Genomic DNA, 12342 nt, shown 5'->3' on the forward strand with positions numbered 1-12342 from the left:
AGGAGAGTAATATATAATTCTCCTTCAGGGAGGGGCAGCGAATATTCGTGAACAGCTACCACATGCAATTTATAGTCCCAACAGTTAAAATCAAATATAATAATAGTCGTTGAACAACTTTGTTAGATTATTGTACCTAAAGTGTTCAAAGCAACTAAAACTTAGAAGATTTTAAAATGACATGTTGGAAATTAAGCTGAATTAATGTTCAGATAATATTTTTAGTCTGGAAATTCTTTTTCATTTTGTAATACTTTTTTCCTTGTAATAACTTACAAAGCCTCAACTCTTGCAGGAAAAGCCTCAACTCTTGCAGGAAAAATTTAAGCCTAAAAATATGTCATAATTTATTAGTGTGATGTCATCTCTACGTCATGGTATTTTATCTTGATTTCCATATTTCTGAGCATAAGAGCAATAGATTTTAACGTGATATTATAATAAAAATACTTTGATAACTACTAGATGATATCTTCAGATATCAGCTCTTGTTTTGATTTGCCTTCATTGTTTAACAAAAACTTGAAAGATACCCAAATAATTTTCTGGATTTTAAGGTTAAGAGGGAAGATTGAACACATGCTTCTCATTTTTGTTCCCTCCTGAAAACATACAAACTATAGTGTGTAGTTAGCTTTCAGAATGGACCTTAATGGTCCCCACTGCCTAGTATTCACACTTTTGCATAGTTCCCTCCCACACTGAATTGGGTGGACCTGTGTAAACAATAGGATATTGTAAAATTGACACTATAGCTTATTCAGATATGAGCACTGTGACTTGAGACAGACATGGTAAAACTATAAAGAAAAACAAAGAAGTAATACAAAAATAAGGATAATAGTTATCTCTGGACAGAGGGAGTGGGGGTGATGCTTTTGGGGAGAGGCACAGGCTGGGTTAACATTTTATTAATCTTAGTGCTGAGTAGTTGGAGTGTTCATTTATTTTTTTAAACTTAATATTTTACTCATTTGTGTACCTAATACATTTTAAAATAGAAATAAATTTCTGAGTTTCACAATCTCTTAAAATATTTTCCTTTTGAATTGAAGGAGTACTTAGTCTTCTGATAGTTACAAGGCTTTGAACTTGCAGAGTAAGGTTCAGCATATCTAGATTCAGGTCCTGACTTTGCCATTAACTTGCAGAATAGATGTAGGCAGATCATTTAACCAGTCTAAGCACCAGTTGCTTCATCTGTTAAGCTAAACAATTTGAGTTAGAAATTACTAGAGGACCTTCAATATCCTAAATCTAAGAGATTCTTAAAAAGCTGAAAAAACACTAAATGAAACCACTACCACTTCTGCTTGGAATGGTAGGGTGCACTGAGGCTAGTAAACTAAAAGATAATGTGGAATATGATTTTGAAAAGTTTTCTTTGGTTAAAGGAATTTGAGCTCTCTATTTTGCTGTCAATTCTGTGACCTATTTCAGTCTCTAAGATTAAACTTAAGGTAGCATTTTGTATATAAGACTGTTCTTCCTTTTCTACTCCTTTTTTTTCCTGTCTTAGAAATTGGGAATAAACGGATACTTTTCTGTTATAAACCATATTGATTTAGGATGTTCTCCATAAATATGTGTATATTATAGCAGTATATTTAAGAGAGGAAAATCATGAGTTATTAAAACTTGTATATGGAAAAATAAATATATTGATGGTAACCTTGCACTAGTCTGTGAAATCTCAATATTTCATTTTTCTATTTTCTGATATAATTTTGTTGTTTACATAAGTTAAAAAGTGTAGGACTTTGGGAACCCAAATATCACTAAATTCAGCATCAGGAGAAATGTATATGTATCTTTGTATATATAATAATATATATTATTGTTCTAGAATCTTGAACAAATTATACTGAGAATGTTTACTCATCTGTCTCCCCTTCTTCCTATGCAGGAATTATTCTTGACAGAAGTATTTTAAAAGAAAAATCCTTGCAATGGCCTCAGCAGTTCTTAGTTCTGTTCCCACTACTGCTTCTCGTTTTGCTCTGTTGCAAGTGGATAGTGGCAGTGGTTCTGATTCTGAGCCTGGAAAAGGCAAAGGTCGGAATACTGGAAAGTCTCAAACAAGCAAAACAACTACAAATGAGAAAAAGAGAGAGAAAAGAAGGAAAAAGAAGGAACAGCAACAGAGTGAAGCAAATGAGGTAAAAGTTTTAATTATTTATTTGCTTTCCCAATAAACCAAGTAAGTATCATGAAGACAGGTACTATCTTACTGATCCGTGTATCCATAGATCCATAGTACCTGGTCCATAGGTACTTGATAAATATGACTTAAATGAATGGATGTAAATTCATGTGTATTTAAAGTCAAATGAAATGAACATTTAAAAAATGCTTTTATTTTTTCTGACTATAGAAGCTTACATGCTTATTTTAAAAAGTAAGGAAACCAAGGCCATTTATAAATGTAACTAGAGATATAACCAATTAATAATTTAGTATGTGTCTTCTGTATATATATGTTTATATGAATATATAGATATGAGTATATACATATACATTTATATTCATATTTTATTTAAATAAAAATGGGATTATATAATAGACTTTTATTCTGGCTTTTTTTTCTAATTAGCCATGAGCAGTTTTCCATATAAGTAGACTAAGAGCTGCATTATTTTAAATGACTCTACATTATTTAATTTCATGGCTATCTCATACTTTAATTGAACCCTTGTGATAAACATTTAGGTTGTTTCTCTCCACCCTTTTTTTAATTAATATTATAGATAATAGTCCTATGACTAGCCTGAATATACATTTTTATGGTTTTGATGATTATCTCTTTCTTTAGGGTAATAAGTGCATGGCAGGTCCCTCTCCCCTAGACATTCTTAGGATGAGTTACATGACCAACATTGAATGTGTCCATTCGTTTTTAAAAGAAATGCTGAAAAACAACTCCAGCCTGTGTTTGTTTGTATTTTAATAGAAGTAGCATTCAGGTATATGTAAGGACCTTTTTCAGTATCATTTAATGAGAGAAGTAGTAAAAGTATTTTTTCCCCTATATTCATTTTATAATGTCCCAAGACTTAGAAAAAACCTTTTTATTCTTTATTTCTATTACATTTTCATTACCATTGCTTTCTAAATATCTCTTTAAAATGCTTCCACACAGAGAGTGACTTTAAAAAGTGACTTTCCTAAAGCTGTCATAGCAAAGTACCACAAACTAGATGGCTTAAAACAACAGAAATTTATTCTCTAATGGTTCTAGAGTCTAGAAGTCCAAACCAAGTTATCACCAAGGGCCATGTTCTCCCCAAGACTGAGTAGAACCCTTCCTTGCCTCTTTATAGCTGCTTCTGGCGGCCATCAATCTTTGGCTTGCAGCTGTATCACTCCAATCTTTGCCTCTGTTATTACGTGGCATTCTCTGTGTGCATCTTAGTCTTCACCGCTTCTTATAAGGACATCAGTCATATTGAATTAGGGCCCACCCTATGACTGTATCTTAACTTGATTACATCTGTAAAATCTCTACTTTTCAATAAGGTCATATTCACAGACACCGAGGGTTAGGGCTACAGCATATCTTTTGGGGGAATACAGTTCAATCCATAACAACTTCTCAATATTTTTTTCTCATTTCAATTTCTGTATCTCAGGTTATTTTCATTGGGAAGTGGTTTGGGCAGTACAGTTTTAGTTCATTATGTTACTTTGTGGAGTAGCCCCTGTATTTTTCAGGACTAGCAAAGTAGTTGCTAGAATTGCATAAGCTATCTTCCTTCACTATTTTAACTTTTAAATTTGTAAGCTATTAAGCTTTAATCTTTTTGAACCCTATTGTTTTGCATTTTATGAGCACACTTGTTACCCTGTTTTCTACTCCTATAAACTTCTTCCCTTTAGTAAAGGAGAATCATTAAAATGATGGTATAATTCAGTCCATTTTCACTTATTAATCATTTCATCTGGAAATCCACCAACATTATCTCACATACTAGAGAAATTAATATTCTACAACACAAATAGTGACTTTGGAATAGTATAGAGAAGTGTCAAAGTATTGTTGATTTATAAACTTCCAAAAAACAGTATTTCAGTATCGATAAACCGCATTTAATATATTCTTTGTTTCATAGCTCCGAAATCTTGCTTTTAAGAAAATTCCTCAGAAATCCTCCCATGCCATTTGTAATGCTCAACATGAGCTTTCATTACAAAACCCAGTACAAAAGGATTCACGAGAAGAAAATTGGCAAGAGTGGAGACAAAGAGATGAGCAGGTACAGTTAAGTAAAGGAAATTCTTTTACCTTGTTTTTCAGTGAATGTATACATTTTTAAGAGCAGTGCATCTGAATCTATGATACCACTGTTGAGAAGTTGTTTTTTTATCACATTAATTCATATGTATTTGCTGCTTTTAATAAGAGGTTCTGTTTTTTATCTACTGGAAAAACAGATTGATACATTTATTAATTTTATTAGTTTTGACACTTCAAAGCAATTATTTTGTGAGTTTTTAATTCATCTGCTCTTTTACAAATGAGGGAAGATAGAATGACAGGATTAAATTATTTTAAGTAAAAAAATTACATTTATAGGTCCAGAGGTCTTGTTAAAAATACCTGGTGATGATTTTGTTTAAAAAGAAAGCCTTTGAGGGGAAATTTTTCCTTTTTGGCCTTGATATAAAATGGTTCATGGCATTTGTTTGTTTCTTTAACCTATACATATTTTGTTTTTTTTATGCCTCTATTAAATAAATTTAATTAATAACCAAATTACATGGATAACTTATTAAGGACAATTTGTTTTTTGTGTTTGATGTCCAAGAAAATAATAAGCCTGGAATGTACTCTAAGACAGTGGTCCCCAACCTTTTTGACACCAGAGACCGGTGCTCCTATGAGAATCTAATGCCTGATAGTCTGAAGTGGAGCTAAGGCAGTGATGTTAGTGCTGGGGAGCGGCTGCAAATACAGATGAAGCTTCGCTTGCTTGCCTAGTATTCACCTCCTGCCATGCAGCTCGGTTCCTAACAGGCTAGTGACTGGTACTGGTCTGTGGCCCGGGGTTTGGGGACCCTTGCTCTGGAAGATGATGTATAGATAGGCAATGAAGAGTTATCTGTTTATCTGTTAAACTGTCATTTGATCTATTGGCAATAAGTATTACTCTAGCAAATGTTTGGCTTAATAGTGTGACTATACTTACCATGCTTGGGTTACCAGGTTTTTATTTATTTTTAATTTTTTAAATTATTTTTTATTTTTCAATTATAGTTGACATTCAGTATTATATTAGTACCCATACATAGTTATTACAATATTATTGACTATATTCCACGTGCTGTACTTTATATTCCTGTGGCTGTTTTGTAACTACCAATTTGTACTACTTAATCTCTTTACCTTTTTCACCTAGCATCTCACCTCTCTTCCATCTGGCAACCATCTTGGGTTACCAGTTTTAAAAGAAGTAGGCTATACTAAACTATACTCTTAACATAAACTGTTAATTATAACATTGTCTCTTGGATTTTGTGGTGCCTCAGGCTCATCATTATGAGCTTCAGTTATTACACTAGAGCTGACAAAAATGCTATTTAAAAGATGTTTCCAGGCCCTGGTATACTGGATAAAATCATTTTGTATTTTTCTAGAGGTTTTGTTTGATTCTTTTTTCCTCTTCCACATCACTTTTATGGTTTACAAATATAATGATCTACTTGTTTGGACAGTAATAGAATTTACCAGTGTCTTCACCAGACAGATTTCTCTGAGTAGCCCAAAAGGCATTGGAAAATTAAAGAAGGAAAACTCAATTTTGCAGCAAAATAAATTCCATGTAATATGGGAACTCGAGCAAAGGTGTTTGATTGCCCTTCCTCCTGCCCCCACTGATTGCTTCTAAAACGACCTGGCAATTATGGAAATGGAAATAGTTGACTTGGCCCTGACCCTATATAGAACAGGTGGATAGTACACCACCTGGAATCTGTTTTACTGTGTGGAGTAACATTTTAAATAGGGCAAAAAAAAAAAAGCATACAATTATGGTGTGTATTCTTTTCTCACACGGTAAGAAAACACCACTATGAGAAATTCCAGGTATTGAAGGCTGAGTCAGACAAAAAGCTGGATATAGATATTTTGCCTGTTATGTGGCTGCTTAGTTCAAACACAAAAGATGAATTATGCTAAAAGTTTCCTATTCCTAAATTACCAAAGTGATAATGTAAATTTATATCAACTAAGCATAAAATCTGAGAGCTGGCATTAAACAATCAGATAGTAAAGAACCGTCTACTCCACCTACTTATGAGCAAACAGTGGCTCTTAATTGATCTCATGTCAACTGAAGAAAAACTTCTATAACATAAAAGGAAAAGAACATTGTACATAGTGTCCAAAGTAAAGGCACTTTGAAAAAGATTTGCTGCAGAGAACAAAAGTAGATTTTAGATGGCAGTTGTTTTTTGCTTTAATAAAAACCAAGGGTCTAGAACATTTTGTAAAAGTCAAAGAAATAGTAATGTTTTATAATAAGGTGAAATAGTAGACTGAGATGAAAAAGTGGCTAAGAGACATGAATTGAAAAGAAGATGGGTGAAATAAAAAATTGGGGAAGTCAAATCATAGCAGAACTAAAAACTTCATTAGAAGGACTAAAGAACAGAGTATACACTTAAGACAAGTCAATTATATGAAGGAAAATTTGAGATAAATTTTGCAAGTGACATAGACATGATAGATTGGAACACAGAACTGAAATCCAACAGACATAATCAGTGTCCCCGAAACAAGTGGAACAGAGGGAGTCATTAAAGATAATGTTAATAAAAATTTTCCCAAGCTAAATACATGAATCTGAGCTTGAAAGAACAGAAGACTTTTTAAAAAGACTTTTTAAAGCTTTTGAAAAGTTTTTAATTTTACGAAGGAGAAACAAGGAAATAATACTATAAATTATGCATGAGAGGAAACCAGTTGTCTAGTAATGATGAAAGATCAGGCTGGCTACTCTCAGGCTGGCTACTTTAACTACTAGAATTGAAATGTTAGAATTAAGAATCTAGCCAAAATGTCATTTGTGTGACTCCCAAAGAAATACATTCTCAGACATGCGTGGACGTACCACCATTATCCCGTCTGCAGAATTTTGGAGGTGTGCACCTGCCAATTAAAAGGCAAATCTAAATAAAGAGCGCAGCAGTTGGAAAGCACTGGGGGTAAGCATTGAAGCTAGTTCAATATAGAATTAACTCTAAATAGCGATTGTAAATTTGGTTATTAAAGAGAACATAGCCGTACACCTGAAACTAATACAACGAATATAATATTGTATGTCAACTATATTTTTAAAAAATCTTTTTAAAGAAATAGGAATTCATGAAAAATTTTTTTTCATAAAGTTGCTTTAAATCTATAAATACCTGTGCTGAGGAAAAATGGAATACAGTCTCCTGAACATTTTAGAGGATATCTTGGTTTCAACAGTCAAGAGATAAAAATCAGGAAATGAGAGAACCATACAGATTTATTTCTAGTCCCGTGTTTACTCAAAGGGACTATCAGTCATGAAAAACAGGTCATGGAGATTAGGAGACTTAGGTGTCTGTTTATATATATATATATGGGCAGAACCTCTCATGGGATACAGTCACTTCAGAGACTAAAGTCCTTATTAAAAGAGCAATTTAAGGTCTTGGTTTGCACCAAAGAAAATAATAATAATAAAAATAAAACAGCTTACTTGAATTTGTCTAAAATGAAATCCCTGTTTATGAATATAAAAATTAGAAATAGTTCAGAGGAGTCAATAAGTATTTTAAATTTTTTTATATTGATAGCAAAATGTAGTTCCAAGTGTGCTTTTTAAATTCATTCATTCATTCATTCATTCATTTAATTATTTTTTAGGCAAGGCAACCGTTGGTTGACCTCACAGATTGCAAGGACCTTGTCAGTTTATAATCCCTTAATTTTTATTTTTTGTTTCTTATGCCTACAGCACCTGGCCTTCCTAAGTTGTCTCCCATTTAAGTACTAACCAGGCCCGACTCTGCTTAGCTTCCAAGCTGGGTGCTTTTTAAATTTAAAGAAAACTTATATACAAGAGTTTACATTTTATGTTTTAAATCACTTGAAGAAAAAAAAAACATGGCCCATATAGCAAAAGTTATAAAGCAAAAGAAATTGCAAGGAAACCTCTGAAGTAAGGCTTAAAAAATATGAAAAAAGACATTAGACAAACTTTTCACCTTATAAATAAATGTAAATAATTGGAATTACCCACTAAAAGATGAAGACCAATCGGGACAAACTGAACCACATTTGATCTTAATTCTAATTTTTTCCTTAACATTATAAATTATTATATATTGTCCCTGAAAAGATTGGTTCAGGCTATTCAGGATAGTGTATATTTTGGCAAGGTATGCTACCAAAGCTGCTGGAAATTGTAGAGATGATCTTTACTGCATCATTTGTGCCTTAAAGAAATGTTTTTATTTCAGTTTTTCATTTCATAAATTTTGATATATCCCAGCATTCTTTAATGTGGAAAAGTAGTTTTGTATTCCCTATTTCTTTTCAGAGATGTATACATCAAAAGGAGGTATATATTTCACAGTTGAAATGGGTAAATTTTATGTGGTATATAAAATATGTGAATTATATCTCAGTAAAGTTGAATATTTAAAAAAGGATGAATAGGCCATGGCTTTGATTCGAATATATTTATAATTTTTACTGTTTCCTTACTGTATCAAGATCAAGATACATATTGTTCACTAATACCTATTGCCTGGGAATAAATATCTGTGTAGATGTAGTTCAGGTCTAACCTCTTTTATTCATGATACACTGATATTACTGATTCCAGTGTTCCTTTTTTAAGTCTACATCATGGCAAAATAATTAACTTAATAGAAAAGTCTTTTCACATGGGTTTTCAGTGATAAACGGGTCAAATATTATTGTGTATTTTTTCATCTTATTGTATTGATTCAAACTGTACATCACTGATTTTGTCCAGCTCTAACGTGAAATATCTGCTAGCATGTGCACAGTAGTAATTGTTCTTTCACTTTATGTTTTCCAGTCATCTGATAAAGGTGTTTTGCCAATAGTTTGTTCTGGTTTCTTTTTCTTTTTTTTTTTTGGTTTTGTTTTTGTGAGGGTGATATTTTTCATTAAGTCACTTGGTATAATAAGTCCCTTGACAATAATTTGACTTGCACTTGGTTTCCCTAAAAGGAGTGCAGATTCAAATAAATCCCTTTGTGTTTTTTTGGCTTGCTCTTTAGCAACAACATTTATCACTTTTGCTCTGGAAAGCATTACTACTTGGTACTTGTTCTGGAAAGACTCATACAGGTCATTGTGCTTTGAAAGTGAAACAAAAACTATGTCTTCAGACCACTGGTCTGCTCATGTTTCATAGCTGAGAACAAATAGATTGATAACTCAATAAATCAAAATTGTAAATATTCACTATCTTAATTTTCTATTTGTAATTTTCTTTTCAGCTGCTAATGTGATATCGCTCTTATGACACATACAGCTTTATATTCTATATTCACTGTATTAATCCTATTTATTTTTAAATTTATGCTCTTTATAGGTTGTATTATTTACAGCTGTATTTTCATTACTATGTCTAGTCCTTCAATGAATCATTGAACCATGTTTATTTCTTGGAGATATAATAAAGCTTACAACAAAAATGCAGACTTAGATGATGTAAACAGCACTCAAAGGACATGAAGATTCATTATCTGAGATGAACTGAACCTGATAATTGTAACATAGATATAATTTTTGTAGAATACTGACAACCTTTAAAATCATAATGTTCAATAAGATTGTTAGAAGAGTTCTGGGAAGATAATTCTGCTTTCCAAACTAGTGAAAGATATATGGTCCACACTTTGAAAATCTCTGGGTTAGAGTACCATAGGACACCTACTGCTATTGTGGCTAAGCAGTTGTCTACAAGTGTTAGATGTTTTCAGAATGATGTTCTGTGTTGATTTACAATAACCCTGTTCCCATGATGCCTGTGAGAAATGAAGATTAACTCTTTATTTGGAAATTGTTTTGCTTGGATTTAAAATTGGTAAGATTGTTATGGTATTTAGGCTTACAAATTAATTTTAAAAAATCTAGCTCCAAAATATTTAGTGGCCTTATTTTTCACTGGTTCTTCATACTCTTTAACTGATCATAAATCCTTGAGCTATAGTTTTGTTTCAATAGGAAAAAAATATATTTTACTGCTAGATGGGGAAGTAGGAGGCAATGAAGGGGAAGCCAAGAGGAAGGGGATCTGAAGTACTCTATCTTGGGTAAATGTGAGTATCTTCTTCAATTCTGTAGGCATTTTAGTGCCTATTATTTCCTCTTTTTCTTCCTTTCTTCCTCCTCCCATAAGTACAAAGAACATGATTAGGAATTCTCAATTTGCAATCTTAAATATAAGACATTTTTTAAAAATTATGGTTTTATTTGCATTTTCTTGCCTGGTGCCTGCCCGTTTTTTAGGCCCAGCCTTTTTTTTCCCTCCTCAGTTCTGCCTGTACATGTTATGATTAATTAGCTTGATACCTATATTTACAACAGTAGTATAATTAATTCTCTTAACATTTAGAGAATTTGGAATCACATTTTCATTTTTCTTATGATTTAGTCTTGTGCTACCATTCTCCCTGTTAACTAGGGTCAAAAATCCTAATCTTTGATTTACTCTTCTTTTATACTTCATATTCTGTCAGTTCCAAAACCTGGACTTTATTATCTGTAGTGCTGTGTTCTGGTCCAGGTTCCTATATGCTGAGATTACAGTGGGTTAGCCAGACACATTGATTCTAAGTTCTCATTCTTCTAATATCCAGTCTATTTAAAATTACTTTTATCATCATTATTCTTTCATCTGCTCTGAATCCCTAATATTTTAGGGAGGATCTTGAACCTAATTCTGTCCTACCTAAGCAATCTTATTTTCTACTATTCTCCAACACAAAGAAGGGGAATTCTAATCTACTGTGTGTAACTCTTGTGCCACGCAGGCACTGTGCTAGGTCTAACTTTACATACATTATAGTTTTAAATCTTCAAAACTACCTTCCTTGCAAGGTTGGTATTTCTACTTCCTTTTTACATTTGAAGAAACTGAGATTCTCAAATTGTATAACTTGCCCAAGGTCACAGCTAGCATGGGTGGAATAGGAATTAAAATTATCCACCTATTTGATCTCCCAAAGCCTGTGTTTTTTCCAAATTTAGTATATAGAAGTCACCTTTTATCGGGTATCTCTTTCTTTGGTATCTGATAGTATATCTATTGTTAATATACCTTTGTTCACATGGCTCTTTCCTCCTGAAATTCTTCTATTTCTTTTTCTACCTATTAAATTACGTAAATCTATCCTTTAAGGACGAACTTAAATTAGTTTCTTTTCTATATGCTTCTATGAATTCTATTTGTTGTTTATCTTCTTTCCATAAACTTTTGTAGCACTTTTAATATTGTATTCTATTTTCTGTTCTTCATATGTGTTAGTCTTCTGTCCCCAACTGGAGTAGAAATTTCCTGAAGGCAAAAGCCAAATTTATACTCCTGCTTTAAAGCCCTACACACAAAGCATGTACAAGATTCTCCGTAAGTCCTTATTGGCTGATTGATCATACATTGACATTTTTGGAGGATCTCTTCTAGTTTTCAAAGATTTAAATAGTTTTTGCCTACTTGTATTTTCTTGTTTACTAGTTTATGTTAATAATTAAAAGGTAATTTAAGCTTTAAACTTCTACATTTAGAATCATGCTGGAGAGAGCTATATTTTTCACTTTAAAAGTTCCATTTCATTCAGTTCTTATCATGCTATTAGAATCAATTACATAATATCTAAATTCTGAGGGTTAATATGAAAAAGAATAATGACATTTTACAAGTCTCTCAACTTCCCCACTAACTTGTTTTTGGAATATCAGTCAGAATATGTGACATATTGGAAATAATTTTAAATGCCCCTTTTATAAATATAAAAGGTCATTAATACTGATTAAAAGCTTAGTGGTAAATCAAACTAGCTTTGTTCAGAATAAACAAATAGTTTCGTTACTTTTTCTGTGTTGGTATGACTACTATGCTTTAATTATAGTGAAGTATTTTTTACTCAGTTTGCTTTGAGTGTAGGTGGAGAAATTTACGTCAGTTTTCTTTTGCATGTAACACTAACACAAATCTAATTTTTTATTGTATAACTATGTTGTTTTTGAATATTCATTTATATAATAAGTTATTTAAAAGGTGAATTTATTACTTGTTCCTGATTATTACTAATTTGGATTAAATAAATTATTCA

General features: G+C 32.1%; 1 protein-coding gene across 2 annotated transcripts in view; it reads left to right on the forward strand.

Annotated features, from left to right (window-relative positions):
- Nucleotides 1-12342, forward strand: part of GKAP1 (G kinase anchoring protein 1) — a 65305-nt gene that overhangs the window by 7398 nt on the left and 45565 nt on the right. For both annotated transcript variants that reach the window (XM_006916094.3, XM_015592611.2), the window contains exons 2-3: nucleotides 1907-2159; nucleotides 4110-4253. In XM_006916094.3, coding sequence (XP_006916156.1) covers nucleotides 1950-2159; nucleotides 4110-4253 — 354 coding nt within the window. In that variant the 5' untranslated portion in view covers nucleotides 1907-1949. The remainder of the gene's footprint in view (nucleotides 1-1906; nucleotides 2160-4109; nucleotides 4254-12342) is intronic.

The sequence above is a fragment of the Pteropus alecto genome, unplaced genomic scaffold, assembly GCF_000325575.1.
Source record: "Pteropus alecto unplaced genomic scaffold, ASM32557v1 scaffold206, whole genome shotgun sequence".
Classification (NCBI taxonomy): Eukaryota; Metazoa; Chordata; class Mammalia; order Chiroptera; family Pteropodidae; genus Pteropus; species Pteropus alecto.